We start from the raw sequence: 23,351 nt of genomic DNA, 5'->3' as shown, positions 1-23,351 counted from the left end.
AAAAAGAATGTTTGGGGGAATAAATTAGAGATGTGCACCGGACTGGTCTGGGACCATGGTAGAGGCCTCCGAACCAGTCCGGATTGGGGCTGGTCCGGCGGGGGTGGGGTATAGAGCTTTAAGGGCGGGGGGTAGTACTTAACATGCATGCGCGCCACACATGTCACATGTTGCATGTGTACGGCGCGCACGCATGGTGGCGACGGGCATGTGCGCGCTGCAAGGGATGCATGCGTACACTCAACTTCCTGTTTTGCCGGGCAACGATGGCGGCAGGGAGGAACGCTGCCACCCCAAAAACTTTGCAATAAAGTCGAGCGCCGGAGGGGGGAAAGCGGCGGGAGGGGTAAGTACTACCCCCCCGCCCTTAAAACTCCATACCCCCCAGTGCCAGATCGCGCTTCCATGGTTCCGTGCACATCCCTAGAATAAATATGGCAATGTAATATCTCTGAATATTGGCATGAAGACTGAAAGCTTAGATGGGAACAACTGGAGTCTCCTTTTAATCCATATAACTCACTTTAGGTTTGCTCCATTTTGCAGAAGAGATGATGTTGTATATTGATATTCTTGGTATATTAAGCCTTCTATGATAAGAGATGCCAATCAAATAACGTTAGACAGAGTTCATAGTCATTCATACCCGAAACAAAGAGGAGGTAGAGGTAGAGATGTCATAAAACACAGTTTTTTAAATCTTGTGTACTGTGTTTTGCTTTTTAATACTCTGGGTTCCTTGGTGTACCACACAGGTTTTTTCAGGGTATGTCTCTACTCTGCCACTTGAAGTAGAGTTCTTTGCAACAAACGGATGTGTTTGAGCCCTTAATGGGAAGCAAATTTGTTCAGATGTTGTACAAAAATTACATGGAGCTGAGTTGCTTTTGTTCTCTTGTTTGTTTTTTAAAGTTTGTTTTCTTGTTTCCTTAGACCTCACAGTCCTCAGCAGAGGTTATGGGAAACGAGATGCCGTGCAGCACACCCCGGTTCAGGCTGGATATGTTGAAAAGCAAAGCTAAAAGATCACTAACTGAGTCATTGGAAAGTATTTTATCCCGAGTAAGGCTCTTCAGTTTTGCTACCTCTTTTTTTTTTTTTTTTTTTGGCTGTTTGTGTTGTATCTTCTCAATTGCTTAGTCAAACATCAAGACCGTTATTAGAATTGTTAAATAGGAATTAAAATATTTTAATTATCCTTTTCAATACATATCCTTGGCTCTGGATGCAACTCACTTTTTCATGTCACACCTAAAACAGACACTAAATGTGTGTTTAGTAGTATTGGGAACATAGGAAGCTGCCATATACTGAGTCAGACCACTGGCCCATCTAGCTCAGTATTGTCTATGCAGTTTGGCAGCAACCTCTCCAAGGTTGCAGGCAGGAATCTCTGTCAGCCCTATCTTGGAGATGCCAGGGAGGGAACTTGGAATCTTCTGCATGCAGATGCTCTTCCCAGAGCAGCTCCATCTCCATCTCCAAGCAGCTCCATTCCCTAATGGGAATATTTTACAGTGCTCATATATGTAGTCTACCATTTATATGCAACTAGGTCAGACCCTGCTCATCAAAGGGGACAAGCCGTGCTTGCTACAACAAGACCAAATCTTCTGGTCTTAGAATTAGAATTAACATAAATGTTCGCTGTCTAAATCTGACTTTGAAAAATAAAGCACATCTTTTAAAAGCTGCAGAACTATTAAGTACATTGCAAAACTCCACATGACAATACAGGAGAACCTTGTTATTTGCAGGGGTTACTTCCTCACCTACTACCACAAATAATGAAACGTCTAGTAATGAGGCAATAGGGCTATCCAGGGTATCTGAAAATTTTCAAAAAGCCCCAGAACTTGCTGTGGCCTGTCCATGGAATCTCCACCCCCGGACAGAATGCCTCCAACAATCATGGGGGAAAGTTCTTCTTTTTTAATGAAGAAGAACTGCTTCTTTAAAGAACTTCTTCTACTTCTTTTTTAAAGAAATGAGCCTCAAAATGGCTCCTCCTGTCTCTTCCTGGGTTCCTCCAGACAAAATGGTGGTCAGAAATGACCTCAGCAGTCGCTTCCAGCCCTCTAGGAACTGCAGATATGTGGGTTCTCACCCATTAGTATGTGCAGATACTGGAAACGGGTGTCTATTAGACACCCCATGGATACGCAGAACCACAAATAATGAGGTTCTTCTCTGTGTATCTCTTACAAAGAAGTCTGTTGCTTTACTCACATGACCATATTGCATTTGGCCTTCCTTTGGCAAGTAACCATTGTTGCAATTCACAGCTGCAAGAAATTAGCAGCTTAATAGGACTAAACTTGAGTAGAAGAACAATATACTAAATCAATATGAGTGATAATATTGGACTACTTGCTACCATCTGAATCTGCCCAGACTTAAGTTCAGAGAAGTGCTATATAAACTGTTAGGGAAAGGAGCCCAAGATGTGTAGGAGTTTCTGAAGAAGCAGTTACATCACAAGGCATTCCAATGAGAGAGGAAAATGGGAGACATTTTAAAAAAGCCAATTTGGTTGCATGAAAAACTTAGTGGTGATGGAAGGAGGGACAAGTCAGGTCACTAAGGCAAATACAGATGAGTAGCCCAAACTTGTAGGGACACTGTCAAGATAACTAAAGCTCAGATTAAACTGATGAAGAGCAACAAAATGGATTTTTCAGGTACGTTTGCAGGACATAGTAGACTGCTATTCAGTAAGGACAGTGCAATGCTAATAGAAGGCATAACTACATGACTATTTTGACTCAGCCTTTTCCCCAAAGGGGAAGAGTATACTGTACTGTCCTACAAAAGCAGCATGAATGGGGTGGGGGGTCAGGACTGAAGTTCAAGATTGATAATAGCCTGGTCAGGAAATCTTTATAAGTAAGAAGTCTTCAAGGATGGACTGAAAGTACTTGTTAATGTAGTCTCATAACTGCAGTCTGTCATCAACTCCTGGAGGAGAGTTGAGGGCCGCATAGCTGTCAGCGAATTTTCAGGTGACATGGAAGGCCTCTAGGGGAAGGGGAGGTTGTTGAAATTCTCACACACAGCCCATCACCAGGGCAGTGTTCGTCTGGAACTCTTCCTACACCAGTGCTTCTCCCATTCCACCAGTGCTTCATTAGTCAGGATGTTACCCACTGTACCCAGGCACTTAGTTGTATTTCATAATCTATTTAGTAATAGAACAATCAGCTGCTGATGGTTTTAATTTGTGTTTATTTCATTTTTTTTCCTTTGTATATATTTAAAGTAACTTGGGGACCAGTGCAAAGACAGAGTAGAATAATTTTAAATAAATAAATATCCAGCTAGTATGCTACAACACAGAATATACACTGGCCATTACTTGTGATGCAGACATATTGTTGACTTCAGACTTTTATTTGTTTCCGTATCCTAAACCTTCTTGCAAGATGCGGAACTGTGTGGATATAATAGGTTCTCTATGAAGTGTTAACACTTTAGGGACACTTTCACTGATAAATGCATTGATAGGAAGCTTGTGTTTTCAGTATAGTTTATAATCTGCATATAACTTTACATTAATCAATTTCTGGCTCTGCTTTATTTAGTTATACTATTTTTCATGGTTCAACATGCATTAATTGTGATGATAATTTGAAATAATTCTTAAACACATTGGCTGACAACCTGACTAAATGTACTTAAGACAGTCCCATTGAAATTAAAAGGACAAATTAGGCATGCCTAACTTGTCCTTTTTATTTCAGTGGGGCTTTCTTGCGTAAATTTAGGTTGTCAGCCATCGCAAACATACAAAAATTGTTCAATGATTTCTTACAATTGAAAGGTTCCACTGATAATGGGGCATGTTAGATTAATAGTTGTTAGTAACATGTCCATGTTGTTTTCTGAGCTGTTTACAAATTCCAGTGTGACTGACCTTTCTGAAGGAGGTGGCTGTTGCTCATGTAAGGCTATTTTTAGTCTACTAAGGAAATTAAATTTAAGAATGCCCTCAACATAGTGAAAGTATTTGAGTTTTAATAGCTTCTTCAGCTTTACTGTAGAAAATGCTGTGTGAATAATTGGATTGCTTTATAAGCATGTATGTGTATATCTGTATGATATAAAACATATAACGTGTGGGTGTGTTTGATAGGGAAGTAAAGCCAAAGGTCAGCTGGAAAGTTCTGGAAGTGTTGACTTGGACAGCTCCTTATCTAGCACATTAAGTACCACAAGTAAAGTAAGTATGCTGATCATTGAATGACAAACATAAAAAGTAATTTTTTGTGTTACAATTTTCTCATATTCCTTCCTGAAACATAGCTGGTTCATAGGGTCCCCAGCACTGTACATAATTAAATAATGATGTTTATTACTTAAAAAAAAACCCAGATTTTGTTTGTTTGGTTTATTAACTTGCTAATAACACTACAGAAATATAGTTGGCCCATGCAGTTTTATTAGCCAACATTCCTGTTCATATCCATATAAGCCATTTTTGACACTTTAACAGTCATAAAGAAAAAATGAGCAATCTTTTTTTTTAATTTACCAAAAGCTTCCTTGCTTGACTCCCTGGATAGGACTCTACTTCTTAGAGATCTTCAGTTTGGTGGCTCTATATAAGCCTGTAATAAATCATCCCGTGGCATAGGCCTAAACATCTGAGACCTAGGGATTCAGCTCTGTCGTAAACATCAAGTATTTCTCTCCACCCCAAAACAGAGTAAAAATTTTCTTTTGTTTTTGTTCCTTAATCTGGTTCATGTATCAGAGAAGCTTGTAGTGATAAGATCAATAACAAAAATAAATCATGGATTCTGAGTGAACACTTCCTGCCCATCTAAGCAGAAATAATTTGGTGTGTGTGTTCATTCCAAATTCAGCCTAGTAATCAGTAGGGATTGTGCACGGAACTGTTTGGCACACCATTCTAGGAGAGCTGAACCGGTTCTGAAAATTGGTGTTCGAGATGGTTCTCAGGGTGGGGGTGTTTCTTTAAGAGGAAGGGGAGGCACTGCCTACCTGCCAGTCCCCGCTCTGCCACTTTCCCCCTGCCGGCAGTCTCACAAAAAACGGGTGTGTGGGGCTGCAGCCTGCCTCCCTGCAGACCAGTCAGCGTCACCATGCAAATGGCCAATGCACATCAGCCATTTGCGTGGGGATGCTGACCGGGCTGCAAGGAAGAATGCTGCAGTCCCGTGTGCCTGTTCTTTGTGAGAGCGTTGGCAGGGGTAAGTGACGGGGCAGGGGCTAGCAGGTAGGCAGCAACCCTCCCGCCCCTTAAAGAAACACACACACCGCCCTCCTGGGAGTGCACAAAACCAGTTCCATGCTCATCTCTATTCAGTAGACTCTTGGCTCATTGCAAAATAGTATTTGACAGCACCAATGTTTTCCTGATTGTGCATTGGAGTAGCTAAAATCTTAGTGAAACTACACATGCTCACAATAGAGAAATGAAATGCTTATCACATAAGTGTAGCCAGAAAACACCTGTGACTTGCGCAGGCACAGTTTGAGAAGGCTCAAAGTTGTTGTTTTAAGGTGATATATGTTTATATATGAACATCTTTTAAACTGACAGGAAACGTCTCTCTTTGAAAGAGAAGGCCTTCCTCCAGAGAGCCCTCTGAAGGCTAATGGATCTTTGGGCAATCTTTCCAGTGAACCAGACCTCACCCTTGCTGAAGAGCCTACAAAATCAGCACACCAGGGCTTTAGAAGACGAGCGAATACTCTTACTCATGTGCCAACGGAAAGCCAGGAGTTCTTGGAATCCACTGAAGTGTCTCCATCTGTACCACAAAGGAAACTTATGAGGTATCATTCAGTGAGCACAGAGACCCCTCACCAGCAAAAGTAAGGTTAACTTTAAAGCAGGGTGCTGTTTGGGAGAAATTTTTTTAAATGATTTAAGGTATATACATTTTAGGGAAAGGGTTGATAAAAACCTTGATAAAAAAATTATTCAGCATATCCCAAATACATTTGTTTTATATTGTGTTTATTGTGTTTTATGTATTTTAACCTGTGATTTTAATGTTGGGATTTGTTCACCGCCTAGAGATTTACATATTATAAATCGATAAATAAAATACATTATGTTCATGGACAAGTTTTAAAACTTCTCACAAAGTCAGAAAGTAAGTGTTTTCTCATGAATTCCAAGTGATAAGGGTGCTTTACTGTTTGGGCCAGTTTAGAGGAAATGTCCAGCTGACACAACCCCCATGTGGTCAGGGACATTAACACACATGTCCTCTCCCAGCTCCCATATACTGTATACTATTCTGGCCTCATTAGGATAGACTAGCCCTTGTGCTGTTATGAAAACTGAAACAGTGCACAGAGAGAAGAATGGGACATCTTCGTTCATGTTCCTGATCAGGCTGGCCCAATGGGATGTATTGTTTGAACCAGCCCTCTGTTGTCTGGGCTATTTAATTGCCACATTCGAGTCCACTCTCTGTAGGATTCATGAATTGGCTCCTCTTATTACATATCATTGGTCATGATTCATATTCTAGAATTCATGCATGGGATTTTGTACATGCAGATGTTTTCCTCTTCTCTTCTATGAGGTTAGTATATGCACCCAAAGAGTATGATAAGAAGAGAATTGGAATGTAGGATGGTGGATAATACCCATAGAAACGAAGGCTAAATATCTAGTTAATAGAAAGATCTGTGTAAAAGAGCATAAGATATACATTTCCATATCTTGCAAAATAAAATGTGATTTTACGTGATAAAGATCAGGCTCTGTTCTATTTTAGCTAGAAGATTCCATAAAATCGGTTATAATTTCACTGCAATGTTTTTGTTCCTTTTGTGCTTCATACATTCATCTTCTAATGTCTGCATGTGTAGATCTAAAAACTTGCTAACCTAATGGAATTCTCCAGCTTCTTTCTTATGCTTCCCCCCCATTAACGTACACTTGCCTGAAGCACTGCTTTATGAAAGCTAGAGCACTAGAAATTGGAATTTGTTCAAAATCAGTTTTTCCTCCTTATGGAATTTTAAAAAGTGCCTAAAGTTGCTGGTTACTGGCAGAAAGAGGAGGAAGAGTGAAAAAGTGATATTCAAAATGATATTGAAAAGAAAATGCACCACAAGGTTTCCTTGTCCTTTCTTTGAACCTTGCTGCTTGTTTATTTCTAGAGGGCTTTTGAATTATTGTTTTGGACTTGAAAATCATTTGCTGGTAACCTTTTGCCCCAATGCTGTTTCCAACTTTTTTCTGCTTGCTCAGTAAAAGTTGTACTGGCTGATATTTTTTCTTCTTCTCAGTTAATCTTTGATCTCAACTTTTGTTATGTGGAGAAGCTTATTTAGGATACTGCTGAATTGCTTTGCTAACCTAGGGTAAATAAAAGGAATGAGGAGAAGGGGAGAAAATTATTCTTATGCACACAGACCTGCTGAACTACACACCCCTGCTGAGCAAGCTGGAAGCACTGGTGTGAATTCTTAAACTTTGAATAACTGTATTAGAAAGTTGAAGTGCTTTAGAAACAATACAGTCACATGTCTATTTTTCTAGTTTAGAAAAAAAGATTATTCAAAACCCAAAAACACTCTCCATCATTGTGACTTTGCCATCTACCCAGAGAAGTGGTTGTTTTAAATTTTAATGTTTAGAATTCTAAATGTTTTGAATGTCTTCCAAGCCATTTGGAAGACTGAGGCTGAAAGGGAACTTCAACATACAGTTGTGCAGGTGCAGTTGTTCAGTTCTTCATAAGGGCATGTTCACATGGGAGCTTTCTATGCTGCCATTTCAGTGTCTTAGAAATTTAACCCCGCAAAAGAATGTGGCATGTGGCATCATGTTTTAGGCTTCTTCCTGTGTCTACTACATCACCCATACTTACCTTACATGTCCCCTGGCCAGCTGGATGATTGTGGACATTCAAGGGCTGGATTCAAAGAATCACCATATCGCAGGGTATATGCTGTGGTATATGCCTTGACCTTTCTAGGCCTAGAAAACCTTGTTGGTTTCTTGACTTGGCCTATTTCAGACTAAGAACATACGTAGCAGACATCAGCAGCCTTGTACTTCAGGGCTTCTCTTCTTCATACATTGAAACCTCCCTGATGGCAGAGTCCATGACGGCCATGGATGGTTATGAGAGTATTCTCATAACTCTTGCTTTCTGAAAGTTTAGGAAAAGGAGCCAAGCAACGTTTGCTTGATCAGCTTCTTCCACGCTTGTAGAAGCTCCTTCCAAGCTTGCAGAGGAACCAAGTTGTCAGGTTGCATCATGCCTGTAGTCAGATGTATGTTTCTATCTGCTTGTCTTCCTGCCTACTTTCCTACTAAGGATAATCAAAAGATCTATTGGGTCAGCCAGTGAGCAACTCCAAGCACCATAAAAGTAGAGTTGAGTGGGACACTATTGACATCCAAAAGAGACTGTGAGGAGTTCCAAAAGGATATCTCCAAAGTGGGCAGCAAAGTGGCAGATGTGGTTCCTTGTTAACAAATTTAAAGTGATGCATATTGGGGCAAAAAAACCCAAGTTCACATACACATTGATGTGGTCTGAGCTGTCAGTGATGGACCAGGAGAGGGATCTTGAGGTTTTGGTGGAAAGCTTGTTGAAGGTGTTGACTCAATGTGTGACAGCTGTGAAAAAGGCCAATTCTATGCTTGGAATCATTAGGAAGGGAATTGAAAATAACTGCTAATATTATAATGCCCTTACACAGAACTATGGTGTGGCCCCATTTGGAGTACTGTGTACAGTTCTGGTCACCATACCTCAGAAAGGGCATTATAAAACTGGAGAAGGTGCAGAAGAAGGGCAGCCAAGATGATCAGGGGACTAGAGCACCTTCCTTATGAGGCACGGCTACAACACCTGGGGCTTTTAGTTTAGAAAAAAGATGACTGGGGAGACATGATAGAGGTCTGTACAATCATTCATGATGCGGGGAAAGTTGATAGAGCAAATAATGGTCATACCATGAAACTGATTGCCAAGAAATTTAGGACTGACAAAAAGTACTTTTTCATACAATGCATAATCAACCGATGGAATTCCCTGCCACAAGTTGGTGATAGCCAGCTGTGTAGGTTGCTTTAAGATGGATTTAGATAAATACATGGAGGATAGGTCTATCAATGGCTACTAGTCGGAGGGCTATAGGCCACCTCCAGCCTCAGATGCCTCTATATACCAGTTGCAGGTGAGTAAGCAGGAGAGAGGGCATGCCCTCAGCTCTTGCCTGTGGGCTTTCCAGAGGCATCTGGTGGGCCATTGTGTGAAACGGGATGCTGGATTAGATGAACCTTGGGCCTGATCCAGCAGGGATGTTCTTATGGGAGACTGCGCTCATGCTCCATGCTGCTTGTGCCTGTTGTATTGTTCAATGTAGGTGTGATGTTCTTAATACAAAGACAATGATGTGATGTCTTTTTTAATTTAAAATCTCTGCCCTTTTCTTTGATTTACATTTCTTTCTTTCTTGCCTTTCTTTGACTCTTCCCTGCTGGAACTCTCCCTGTAAAATTTGAACACATCTGCCAGCAGCTCTAATACTTCTTCCAGTCAGTCGCCAGCTCCTCCTCCTCCTCCACTACCACCACCACCACCACCTACTCTTCCTCCTCCAGTTCACCTTAATCCCTCAGCCTCCTCGCCCAGTTTCTTAAAACATCTTAGGCATAATTCAAGTGGAGAACAAAGCGGGCGTGCTGTGCCAAAGAGGTGAGAGAAGAAATGGGTGGAGTTTGTGTATGATTGGTGATGAATTGTTTTATAAGCACACATCACTTGGAATAGCTTAACACATTGCAAATGTAAATGAAAACAAGACTATCAGGTTACTACATATAAGTCATTTTTCATTTAAAGTGGGGGTGGAGGGACCAGCTTTGTAGTCCTTGCTGTCTGATCTCCTAGATGTGAATATTTACTCCATCTAGGTGAACAAACAAGTGGCCACTTACAAGTTTGGTGAAACATTTAAATCATTAAAAAGCACCTGAGGCCAGAAGTGAGCCCATCAGCTGGAAAAGAAATGGCAGGGGAGAAGCAGGTTTGGGGGGGGGGGGTGAGGGCGGCTCAGCACTCCTCTTGGCCCACACTGAGCTTTCAATTGCTTTCCCATTATCCTACTCCATAGGAAATCAGCAGTGACCTGATTCCAGTGTGGAGGGCTGCTGACATCTCACCTAGTTTGCCTGTTACACTAAGTTTTAACTTAGCTTTCCGTATGATTGTCGACCAAATTATTGTGATGTGTGCTCCATAGTTTAATAAATAAAGCTGTGCAGATGGCCAAGAAAGGAAGTTCGAACCTAAGCAGTAAACGTGCAACGTAATGGTGTGATTTTTTGACAAACACTTCATTAATAAATGTGCAGCTGCTTCAGATGTGATAGTTGAACTAATGGAAAATGTGTGTGCATCTAGATTGACATGTGTAGATGCATTAAAATGCACATGGGTTAATTACATATGATGATCTACACAATTTTCATGACTTTCCCTCTATAGATGTGCTTTATGCATAGCATTTGAATCTGTCCTCATTTAGTGATAAGAATCTGTTTTTACCAGTGTCCCCTCCAAGGTATGCATGCGCTCACGAGTTTTTAAATTTCCGTTCAGTAAGTTTTAGAACCCACCAGGTTGAATCAGGAAGGCCCCACTCTGAATGCATGTGCACACACACTACCCAGAACAAAATTCATTCTGCACACAGATGAAAAAAATTAGAACACTGGTTCTCACGACCATCGATGGGTGGTGAGATGTAGCTTGAGAAGAGAGAAGAAGGTTGCTTTTAAGGTACTTAAGTGCAGACTGGATAAAAATCAGTGGTTGAAATGGAGCCTAAACAAACATCAGCTCTTTGTGCTGTTGTGCCGTAGACTAATGCAGCTCTTATGTTCATGTCGTGGTGGGGAGTTTCACCAATCTCCTCTGCCCCCAGAAGCACTCTCTGCAACATACAAGTGGGTCCCTGAGGGCAGCATGACAGTAACATAAAAAAACTAGGTATTATGTACTATTTCCTGAATTAGTAAAAAAATTAGAAAAAAATATACACAAAGCAACACATCCTCCTAGATGTTGTAAATTCTCTATAGTGTTGTAAATTTATGTTTACAATATGTTTTGGAGATCAGATGTGCACCATTGTCCAATAAAAAATGAAGAAGTAGCAGTGGGAATTAAGTTTGATTTAAATCAGGTTTTTCTCTTGGTGTTTTATATCCCCTTTATTTAAATCAATCCACCCTGCTTAAATCTGCACCAGAGGAACCACTCGCATAACTATTCCATTATGCTGCCTGAGGAGGGGAAAAGTCAAAGCGCACTTTATTCAGTCCACATCGTGGTGCTCCCCGCACTCCTTTCTAAGTAAAAGTAAAGAACAGGGGTGTAGCTATAATGGAGCGAAAGGGTTCAAAGAACACGGGCCCCCAGCTCCTGAGGGCCCTCCAGCTCCACTCCTCCCTATTTTCTTCATTATCTTCCTCACGCTGGGGGGCCGCCAGAGAAAGGGATGAACACAGGCCCCCTCTTCCCTAGCTACGCCCCTGGTAAAGAACCAAGGATTTTCTTCCTGTTTTCCACACCTATAGAGAAATTAGGTTTAATATTATTTGCTGAATTTAGTGTGCACATGGATGCACGCACAAACACACAGGCAGCCCCATATAAAATTTTCCAAGAAAAACTAGTGAAATGCCTTGCAGTGGTTAGACTTTGATTTCTTATATTTTTGTTAACTCCTATTATTATTATTTTTCTTCCTGGTTTGAAATTGACTCTTTTGTGTGTTTTTGTGTTTTTGTTTGATTTCAATTTTACTTGGTGTACTTATACTTCCTCATTCTGAACTTGCCCTTCTCAACTACACTCTCAGCACCTCCTACCGTTCTGCTCTACGGAAAAAGCTTCACTCTTCCTCTTCTGTGCCAAACTTCTTAAAATTTCTGGCTCCCGTAGATGAAAATAACACCTCTGACTTTAGGAACACAAAAAGGTAGGGTTATCTTCCTGTGTCAGTAGCTGAAAAATCTTTGTTTCAGTTACATTGTGTATCTTGGAATTTTGATAAAATGGTCTGCAGTTATTGAAATTATTCTTGTTCAAATATAGTCAGTAAGATACATTGAAGTGAATTTTTTCTTATATATTTTATGTTTATAAACAATACCATGAAGACCATGAATCCTTCAGTGTTTCATTACTTAAATAAGCTGAAGACCTTGTTAAATAGTGCTCAGCTAGAGTTGCTTATGAATAGAAACAGGTTTGAGGATCAAAGTAGTAATATTTCAAGCTGAGGAAGAACTTGTCTCCACCTGCTGTGAATTCAGAGTATCTATCAAAAATGACTAACAGAAAATTCAGAATTGCAGTTAGAAACTGGGACAATGGAATTGCCTGAGAAGAAAATTACAGGTAGTGTTGGTTTAATGGTCAAGAGACACATGGGCATAAATTAGGCATTTATAAAACATATACACAGTTGCTGACCACTTCAAAGGACGTTCTTTTGTGGCCAGATTTACTAAGTTTGGAAAAATGTTTGATTTCTTAGCATTTTACTTGATGAGAATGTTTTCCCTGAACCAAGGAAGTGAGGGGGAAAGTTGCACAGTATATTTTTCACTACAAAAATGTGGTTATGGTGCAAGAATGTAAGGAAAGTAGAAAGTATTCTTGGACTCCATCCTTTCTAGTCTATTTCTCCTTGCTCCCAAATGTTTGATTTTCTCTCAATAAGGATATCCAGGGATATAAGTTGTTTTACTTGTAGAGAATCTGAGTGAAAGGGTACAAGTGGCAGGAGTCCTTGAATATTATTTTCACATGAGGTTTTTGGTTTTTTAAAAACATGTTTTAATCTTAAACAAAAGAACTCAGTATTGCATTGTATATATTTGTAGATTTATTGTGTTGAGTTCATGAATAATTTGTGTATTTATCTTGTTTTACTAATTAAATTTCAGAATGCACTGCAATGAATGTCTTTTACAATTATTACAGAAACAGGAAACTAACCTTTTTCATACTCTTAATTTTAGTGACTGTAAATCCAGGTCAAGTGAAGCCGATTCTGTCTGTGAAACCCCTGTGAGGACCCGTCGGCATTCATGGAGACAACAAATATTCCTAAGAGTGGCAACACCACAGAAAGGATGTGATTCTCCTAGTTGGCATGATGGTAAAGGCCTTCTCTAGATTTAAAAAAAAAAATCACCCTAACCTGTGCTATAGATGGAATATTGATCTTTCTTTTTATTCCAAAGCACAAATATGTTGCCAAAATGGGCAATTGCAATGTATCTTTAAAGACCTGATTTATAATTACTGGCTGACATTCTGACAAACGCAGTGTTTGCTCTGCTATTAGGAGCACTCACACTGCACAATCCTCCATGCTAATCCTAAAGCATGGGGGTTCTTGCACAAGAGTGCCTGTGCTCTGGGACTAATTCAGGATTTAGCACAACGTGGTCACTGATGTTTGGAGCAGCTACGCTGCATTAGTCAGGATGTCAGTTGTTACGTATTATATTGGGTTACTTTTATCAAGTGCTTGGTTTTCAGTGTCAATCCTGTTTCACACCTGTTAACTTCCATTCCTCCTCTCTGCTTAAGATCAAGCCTGTGCTATTTAGCCTGTACTGTATTATCCAAACAAAAATAAAATGAGGGTGAGGAAGACATCCAGTAAAATTCTGGTACCTTCTTGTTGCATCTTTCATGGATCTTATTATGTCCTTGAAAACTGGGTACCAGAGCATGCTGTTCATGTATCTATAATTAAGTTTTCAAGACTGATCTTCATTTGGTGCCGAAGTATACCCATAGTCTCTTTTTATATGAGAGTACCTGAAAAAATATTGTAATGTTTTACAACTCTCTCATTATGTTGAAGATTCTTATTTGTAAAATGCTCCATTTTCTCCAACTCTGTAATTTGGATTATATTGGTGAACTTCTTCATAGTGACTATTTCCCATAGTTCTAGGGGTGTGAAAACACACACACAAACCCCCTCATTTTGGAGTCCCGTTCATTTCAGACCCAGACTAGTTCATTTTAGAATCTATTCAGTTGTTCCACATTTTGTTTTCTCCCCTATTCATTTGTGAGTGCCAGTGTGTCTTTCCTTAACTGATGTTTTAGCTACTGGCAGTGGCAAGAGCTATAGTGTATAGCTACTTCGTGAGTGAGCACTGTCTTGCATCTTATTGCAGTTATGGGTATTTAAAAACCTCCTGGGGCAGTGTGGGTAAAAAAATGGCAGCTGGTACACTGACAGTTGCCATTTTTTCTTGGCTATCACCATTTTTTATTCTTTTTTTTTAAGCTCATGCTATGACTTGACAGCACAACAACAACCCCAGGACAATGCAAAAGAGCCAGCGTGGTGTAGTGGCTAGAGCGTTAGACTAGGACCGGGGAGACCAGAGTTCAAATCCCCATTCAGCCATGAGACTTGCCAGGTGACTCTGGGCCAGTCACTTCTCTCTCAGCCTAACCTACTTCACAGGGTTGTTGTGAGGAGAAACCTAAGTATGTAGTACACCGCTCTGGGCTCCTTGGAGGAAGAGCAGGATATAAATGTTAATAATAATAATAAATAAATGTTGAATCCTGGAGAAATTACAAGTATTCAAACTGGATTGCATCAGGAGGCAACTACTACACATTTTAACTCCAGCTCCTGCCAACACAAGGTGGTGAAATATGCATTAAAATAAGTTGCCTTGTAATTAAAAAATGAAAAAGAGAGAGAGAAAATATCCATATCAGGCCAGTTCTGGTTGTTATATTTATTTCAGAGTAAATGGAACCCAAACTGAATGCCCTATACTTTAGCTACTCTCAAGCTTTTGTTGTTTCAACAATGTTCAGAGTCTTTCCAAAACTATATTTGCTGTTGCTAAAAGACTTGCCATAAAGCTTTAACCCTGAGGATTTGTTAAGGCTGTAAAAAAACAAAAACAAAAGAGCAGCCACTCTTAGTTTATATGTGGCTGTTTTATAATTAAGCAACACAAAATCTTACTACCAGGTCTTGATCAAATCACATTTGTACAAAAAGTCAGAATTTTGTCACCACATTTCCAGTATTTTTTAACCTAAAATTTTTGTATTAGCATAAACATACTTTCAGTATTATCAGATTGAATATCCTGCACCTGAGGGCCCTGGATGGCTTATGGCGAGTGATTCAAGAAGCACAAAATCACACAACGGAATGCCATGTGAAGTCATGGTTTAATCCTCTGGTGGCCATCAAATCCTGGCTTGTTCCAGACAGACTTTGCAAATAAGCTTGTTAGAAGCCATGTTCAGAAGTAGAATCCTGCTTACCCCTGCACACACAGGGATGGAGGGCAGCACATCCTCCCAGGATTACGGGACATCACATGGAGTAAACTGTGAATCTTTGAGGTGATCCATATTCCTTCACAAATCGGGTTCTACGCATGTGCAATAATCCCTGCAGAAGACTTCCATAGCTCCATGAGGTGCTCTTTAGCTCTGCTGAATCTTGGACGAGGTGTGTCCCTTATTTTTGGTGGGAGAGCACCTTCTCAGTTCCTTCTCAACTGCCATGACATTCACCTTGGGAAGGATTTGCTCTGTTTTATTTCTCAGTTCCTGAAATAAAATAGATACTTTATTCTAGCTTTAACTACAGACTGTTTCTCATTTCCCCTTTGGATTTCTTCTCAATTTCTGTTTTTGATTGGTGGCTTTCGGACAACGGACTGGTTAAGGTTTCTCTTTGGAGACTGTTCTACTGGACTCTAAAAAAATCTTTCAAGAAGTGTGCTGTTTGTAGGAGGACCCTATCTTCCTCTGACTGGCATGATGAATGCTTAATTTGCCTAGGCAAACATCACAGTGTGAAGTCCTGCAAGGTCTGTTGGTCTTTTTCTAAGCAAACACAAAAAAGCAAGGAACTTTATCTAAGAGCCACTTTGTACAAAAGCATGCTAAGACTGCTAACTCCAGTTCCGAGATTGCCATTATAATTGATGTTGAATGTTCATTGAACCTAGGGATTGAGGACAACGCTGAAGTTCATGCTGAGGTCTATAACTCAGGTGCCTCAATCCGAGAAAGTCTGAGAGGTGTAGATGTTTAAGAAGCCCAAGTCCATTAGCAAAGATTATACACCCATGTGAGGGCTCTCTGAGCCTTTTGAGCTCAAAGCCCCACTGGAGAGACCCACTGGAGAGCTGGTCTTATGGTAGCAAGCATGACTTGTCACCTTAGCTAAGCTGGTTCCATCCTGGTTGCATATGAATGGGAGACTAGAAGTGTGAGCACACATTCCCCTCAGGGGATGGAGCCGCTCTGGGAAGAGCAGAGGGTTTCAAGTTCCCTCCCTGGCTTCTCCAAGATAGGTCTGAGAGAGATTCCTGCCTGAAATCTTGGAGAAGCCACTGCCAGTCTGTGAAGACAATACTGAGCTAGATAGACCAGTAGTCTGACTGAGTTTATGGCAGCTTTCTATGTCGTTGTCAAATCAGCTATCAGGGTTGACTCGGAGAAAGCTTCAGCATCTACTTTGACACAGACTCCACATACACCACCTCCAGCCACTGCCCAAGACAGGCATCAGAGCTTTCAGAAATCTCCAGATGCTGCAAGGTGTTCAACTTCTGTCTCAATGCCAGTGTAGACTTCGATACTGACAATGGCCACTTTAAGTACCAATATACTGTCTGTCTAACATTACCATTGACTCGGTGATCGATGTCAATGATTACCATGCCAACACTGATGGCCAATATACAGGATACTCAAAAAAGACGGGTACCTCCAATGCAGTTCCCATTTGATTGATTAAGTGCTGTCAAGTTGATGTCAACGCTTAGTGACCATATAGATAGATTCTCTCCAGGATGATCTGTCTTCAACATGGCCTTTAAGGTCTCTCTGTGGTGCATTCATTGCTGCTGTAATCTTGCTGCTGGTTGTCCTCTTCTTCTCTTTCATTCAATTTTCCCCAGTGTTATGGACTTCTCAAGGGAGCTGGGTCTTCGCATAATGTGTCTGAAGTATGATAGTTTGAGCCTGGTCATTTGTGCCTTGAGTGAAAATTCTGGATTGATTTTTTCTATGATCCATGTGTTCGTTTTCCTGGCTGTCCGTGGTATCCTCAAAAGTCTTCTCCAGCACCAAAGTTCAAAAGCGTCAATGCATTTTCTATCTTGCTTCTTCAAAGTTCAGCTTTCACATCCATAGAGTGTCATGGGGGAAAGACATTGTCTGAACGATTCTAATCATTGTAGGTATAGACACGTCACAGCATCTATATATTCTTTCCAAGACCTTCATTGCAACCCTACCAAGTGCTAGTCTATGGCGTATTTCTTGACTGCTGGATCCTTGACTGTTGATGGTCGATCCTAAAAGGCAGAAGCTATCCACCCCTTCAGTTTCTTCATTGTCAATGCTGAGGCTGGTTGCTGTACCTGTTGCCATTAGTTTAGTTTTCTTGAGATTTAGTTGTAGTCCCATTTTTTTCACTGGGCTCCTTGACTTTCATTACTAGAGCTTGCAGAACACCCACATTCTCACCTATCAGAGTAGTCAGTGTAGCGCAAGTTATTGATGTTTCTTTCTCCAACTTTAAAACCACCCTCATCTTCTTCCAATCCAGCTTCTCTCAGTATATGTTCAGAATCTAAGTTGAATAAAGAAGGAGAGAGTATACAGCCTTGTCTTACTCCTTCGCCGATCTGGAACCAGTCTGTTTCACCATGTTCCATCTGGACTGTGGCTTCCTGTCCTGTGTATAGGTTTCTCATGAGAACAATGAGATGTTCTGGGACACCCATTTTCCTAAGGACATTCCACAACTTGACATGGTCGATGCAATCGAAGGCTTTTCTGTAGTCAATAAAGCATATATTGACTTTGTACATGGATAGAGATACTTTATTTCTCACTCTCTCAGAATACTAGAATTTGAGATCACCCGGTGCAAGTGGCTTCAATCAATCAATCTTTATTATGGTCACAGACCAGCATAAATTAAGAAGCCAAAATATAAATATAGATATTTGCACCCTAGTACACTAGAAGCATATAATAAAATTAATATAAGGTTTAGAATATAACTATCAACCCTGATACATTCTACAAGCATGTCATGTAATAAAATATAACTCTGGCTGTCTATGAACAACATTAAAAAGAGGCATGAAAGAGAGTAATAAAATACAGTAAAATGATAACACATAAAATGAATAGATAAACGTTCTTGGGAATATGATTAAAATTCAAGTATATGAAAACAGATATAAAACTGGTTAAAGATTTAGGGCAGACAAAAGATATTCACTGTCATAAGATGTGATGGGTTCTGTGGCTTTAAAAGGGATTTAACACATTCATGACTGATGGATCTTTCAGTGCTATGTGCCATGGTGGCCAAGTGGAACCCCCATATTTATAGGCAGAGTGCCTCTAAATACCCATTGCTGGGTGGGGCAAACCAGGGGGAGGTGTTGCCTTTGCCTACGGGGCTTCCTAGAAGCATCAGTCTAGCTGTGCTGGAAACTCAGTTAGATGGATTCAGCAGGACTTTTCTTATATATTTTTTAAACTCAGGTAGTTGCAAAAGCAGTCGGATGGGTGCTTTCCAGATTTCATGCTACCACAGTATCACGTATTCGTTAAGTGTCCTTTCGTACTGCCTGTGTCTTGACATCGCAGTCCTTGCACTGTAAACAAGGTGCCATTCACATTTCCGATGCCTCCTTTCGTGTTTTATTGCTGCGTTACAGCCCTATAATGTTGCATCTGCATTGCAGAAAAATAGCTGTATTTACCTGTTATAGGAGGCAACAGATTTCAACTGCAGTTTTAAATGGGCACCACAAAATGTTGCAGTTTACACCATTTTTTGCAGTGTAAAGCTCACTGTCTGGAAACCACCATGGAGTAGTCAGATGTTCCAAGCAAAACATCAAAATCTCTCAAGACTCATACAAGTCCTTTTTGGGTTAAGCAACTGGGTGACAAAACAGTAGAAAAGCCTTTGCAGGGGACAGAAGAAAATGTTTCTAAATTGATTTACTCAAACACATTTGTACCAACCATTTTGATGCCTTTTGTGGGCATGTGGCAATTGATGTCTCATTAATATCCTGCCATGACTAGCTATACCCTCTGGCACCAGTTACTTGCTAAGCTGATTTGTAATGACTTTGGCATCAGACACTAAAACAGTTTATCACAACGGGAAAGGAAAATGGTGGTCATCCTTGTGACTTGCTCTCCCAGCTTTTCTTGTGTACACTAGATGGCACTGTTTCTCCGGCTTGCAGAAGATTAAAGTGTGTTCTTACATTCTTCCTGGATGCTACTTATGCATTGTTGGTTGCTCGTTTGTGTTTGAGAATAGAATAACTATTTTTCTATTAGTGTTCTAAACTTTGAGGATTTAGATTCTTGCCTTGAGAGAAAGCAGCACTTATTATAAAAGTTCTGAAACTCACTAGAAATCCTGGCTGGGATCCAGAGAGGCCTGCCCACAAATCGGATGGTAGCTAATTTTCCTTCTGGGGAAATTTCTCATGCCTTGCAGCCACAGACAGTACCCTGATCTTTTGGCTGTTTTTGAGGACATAGGGGCACTGCCACTGGAAAGAGGGCTGAAAAACCCTCGTGCATGCACAGAACAGAATTAACATCCTGAAAACCTGTTTTCATTGGCTTGCACAATGTATGAAACACTGTGCCCCAGGCCTGCTGTGGACTCCTAAGCAAGCCCCAACACTATCCTGAATGAGTGGTTGCTGAAGCAGCACGGCCACAGTTTTTCCCATTGCAGCAAATGCAGAAAAATTATGGTTGTGTTCCTTGCAAAAACTGCTCGTTTAGATCAGCGTTGGAGCGTGATTAGGAATCCACAGCATCCCTGGGGCACAGTGTTGCGTCTCTGTAACGCTGCACATCATGTAAGTCATTTAAAACAAAACAAAAAAGAAAGTGTTTCTATCTCTTGTGGCTGCTAAAATATGTATTAAAATGTATGGGCGATGTTTGGTGAAATACCTTGAAGCCCAAAGAGAGCTTAGCAAGATTTGCAATTGCAAGGGCGTAGGGGCTTTAATCTTCTCCATTGTTTCTCTCCCCTCCCCATGTTGAGCAGAAGAAGTATCTGAAAATCTGCTTAATTTATACAGGTTATACTTTCTTCAGAATGCAGAATTTCAATTAGCAAAGAGTATACATGGCTACACCTAATGGTGCAGCAGGGAAATGGCTTGACTACCAAGCCGGAGGTTGCCGGTTCGAATCCCCGCTGGTATGTTTCCCAGACTATGGGCAGCAGTGATATAGGAAGATGCTGAAAGGCATAATCTCATACTGTGCAGGAGGAGGCAATGATAAACCCCTCCTGCATTCTGCCAAAGACAACCACATGGCTCTATGGTTGCCTGGAGTTGACACCAACTCAAGGGCACACTTTACTTTTACTTTCTACATGGCTAAATATGTGGATTTTAAAAAAATTAACTGCAAATGCTAAACTATATTACAACAATAGTGTACTCATTTGGATTGCTTGCTCTACAGTCTGCTCCATTTTTATCTTCACAGTAAGCTAATTATTATACAGATAGGGAGCAGACATTGAGCAATAATGGCTTCCTCAAGGCCACTTAAGGGAGTATAAGGCAGGAGTTGGCCACCTTGGCTCTCCAGCTTGGCTCTCCAGCAACTCCCATCATTCCCAGCCACAATATTGTGTGGTCTACACATAGTGATTGCCTCCCACCTTCAAACCCCTTGATATTCCCATGCTAGACATCCTGTTTAAATAGGAGTCTACAGACATGGAACATGTATGTTAGTCTGATCCATGTGTTTAATACCTCTCAGAACTGGAGCTAAGAGTGGCAGTAATCAGGCCTGCACTTGTCCATACATAGGCAATCCTTTATTCAAACATGTCTGCCAGTGTGCAGACAGCATTTGGGATTGGGAGCAGCCAAGTGTATTTCCAGTGTATCATGCTTAGATTCTCTGCATGTCTGCATGAGGCTGAATTTACTATATTGAATGGCAATCAAGCAAACAAAACTTTTATGCTGACATTTTTCAGGAATAGATAAGAATTATGTGTTTGGGAACAGCTATTTGTCTCTGGTTTAGGATTTTTGTTTGCTTTGAGAATTTTTGCTCTTGCAAGACAAAAAGTTAAACAAAATATTCTGAGATTTCCTGGCTGGGCTCCAAATAATTGCACAACTATCTTTGCATGTCCAAAGGGCTTTGGGCATGTGTTGCTTAAACAGCAGGCCTCTGTGCCATGTGGCTAACTACTCTGGAACTTGAGAAGAGTTTCTAAAAGCAGCTTGTGATATGGCAGGGGAGGAGAGCTGTTTAAAAAAAAAATCCCACAGGGCAGCCCTGGCCCTTGAGCACAACTGAGTAGCTCTTTCAGTTCTGCACTATGCACTAATAATTAACATATTTGCCTTACTTTTCTCCCCAACAATATTCCAAGTATTCCATTGGAAAAACAGTGCAATAATAGGTGTATTCACAGATTGTAATTCAAATCCAAATGTTATATATAACACAAATGTCTCCAGAATGAGTGGAGGTTTTTCCAGCAGCAGTTTGTGCATTTTCTGAAGTCAGTTCAGCAAACTGTTCAAAATGCTGATCAAACTAGTGACTGACATATTGATTAAATTTACACAAGAAAAGTCCATTGAATGGAACTTGGTTGAGCAAACTTAGTCAGGCTTATTCAAGTATTTTGGTATCAAGAATGTTTTATTACTCTAGTACTCTACATATCAAAGCCTCATAAAATACCTTATACTGTATTTAAGTGAACACTGGAATTCTCAGGAAGCTAAATTTTATGGTCAGTAACTTTTATGTACTTCCACAGAATCATATGTGGACACATTCCTGTTTACTCAAACAAGGCAAGCCTAAGTATGAAATGCTCAATTTCTCATGGGTTTATAACTTTCACTTTTCTAACTTTCACTTGGTGAGTTGAAATGGCACTGTTAATAAACTGGCATATATTATAGAACCACCATGTGGAGGCCATATCGCTTCTATAATATCTGTCTCCGAGATTAGCTGTTCATTTGCAGCTCCCTATGCAGATGGAGAATTTTCTCCACACCATCACAGACTTTTAAGCTATGGGGTAGCTTGGATAAAATTGCTCAATTCACTTGATTCACTGTGTTGAGACAGCCACACCACAGAACACTGGGAAGGGACTTCTTTATGGTAGCTACAGTGTGTCCACTGCAACATGACAACCACTGTACTTATTTTCTATATCTTTCTCTATAAACATGTTTAGAAAATGGGCACACTACAAAAAATGCTTGGGATGTCAGTAGTCTAGAAATCCAAATAAATATTTAAACGCCAGTAAGGTTTCTGAAATTTTTTTTGTTTGTTTTATCTTAATAAGACTACTCTGAATTGGGAGAGCTTCCCCCCAGATCACCATTACAACCAGTTTGTGAAGATGGATCCTTTAGGACACTAAAAGAGGAGCGGAAACGGACATCCAAAGAGCTTCGGGAACTATGGCAGAAAGCCATTCTGCAGCAAATACTACTGCTTAGGATGGAAAAGGAAAATCAAAAGTTGCAAGGCAAGTAAAATTACTGGATCAAAAACTTAAGGTGGGGAAAAACCATACACCTTTGGCATGGTGGCCAAAGCAATAAATATGTGGTCTAGAAGTATAAAATATAACATTTGTCTTGTGCTTAGTTAGAATCTCTTTTTCCTAATAACCTGTCATGTTTGCTATCCCTATGTTGTACTTTACCCATGGTTTTGTTTACTTTATCTTAATAGCCTCTCTGCTTGTTTTATCAATGGCAGCTCTTAGTCCGATTCCTGGAAGTGCTGATAACATGCTCAGATTCTGCCTCCTTTGAACTGTGTATTTGGATCCACCTGTTTATGTTTAAGTACTGGTCATCTCCATATCTGTTTGCATCCTATTCAGGCTTCCTGGCTAAATATGCACTTTAATCCATGTGAGAGATACTGGCACTGATTAGCTTGCTAGCAGATGCATGTCTCCTATAGACATTGTAAGTGCAATAGGGACTTGAAAAGCAATCATGAAAGCTTTCTCCTTTGTAACACACTGTGACTGGGCCAATGGTTTGCCCACGAAAACGTTCAGAGAAAAATAGGATTGTGGGGTACAAAAACTCCCCTGTTCAAACAACCAGCATAAGGTGGACCTCCTTTCTTGGAATGTGGCTGGTTGGTCTGTATCCGTCAGGGATGCCCGACTTACTGACTGTCATTCCTGCCATGACATTATCTTGATACAGGAATCATGGACTGCTG

The 23,351-nt window shown here is 40.5% G+C and overlaps 1 protein-coding gene across 14 annotated transcripts in view; it reads left to right on the top strand.

The window, feature by feature from the left end:
- TBC1D1 (TBC1 domain family member 1) overlaps positions 1–23,351 on the top strand; it is a 161,936-nt gene that overhangs the window by 108,853 nt on the left and 29,732 nt on the right. For 8 of the 14 annotated variants that reach the window (XM_053253929.1, XM_053253926.1, XM_053253928.1 and 5 more), the window contains 7 exons: positions 934–1,062; positions 4,133–4,219; positions 5,567–5,841; positions 9,522–9,701; positions 11,872–11,991; positions 13,040–13,179; positions 22,450–22,635. In XM_053253929.1, the coding sequence (XP_053109904.1) occupies positions 934–1,062; positions 4,133–4,219; positions 5,567–5,841; positions 9,522–9,701; positions 11,872–11,991; positions 13,040–13,179; positions 22,450–22,635 (1,117 nt within the window). Of the gene's footprint in view, positions 1–933; positions 1,063–4,132; positions 4,220–5,566; positions 5,842–9,521; positions 9,702–11,871; positions 11,992–13,039; positions 13,180–21,909; positions 21,941–22,449; positions 22,636–23,351 lie in introns of those variants that run through there. The other 6 variants (XM_053253932.1, XM_053253931.1, XM_053253933.1 and 3 more) reach the window with 6 other exon arrangements.

This window comes from Hemicordylus capensis, chromosome 5 (assembly GCF_027244095.1).
Source record: "Hemicordylus capensis ecotype Gifberg chromosome 5, rHemCap1.1.pri, whole genome shotgun sequence".
NCBI classification, from domain to species: domain Eukaryota; kingdom Metazoa; phylum Chordata; class Lepidosauria; order Squamata; family Cordylidae; genus Hemicordylus; species Hemicordylus capensis.
The sequence above is the reverse complement of the archived record's forward strand: the minus strand, read 5'-3'. Positions and strand labels throughout refer to the sequence as shown.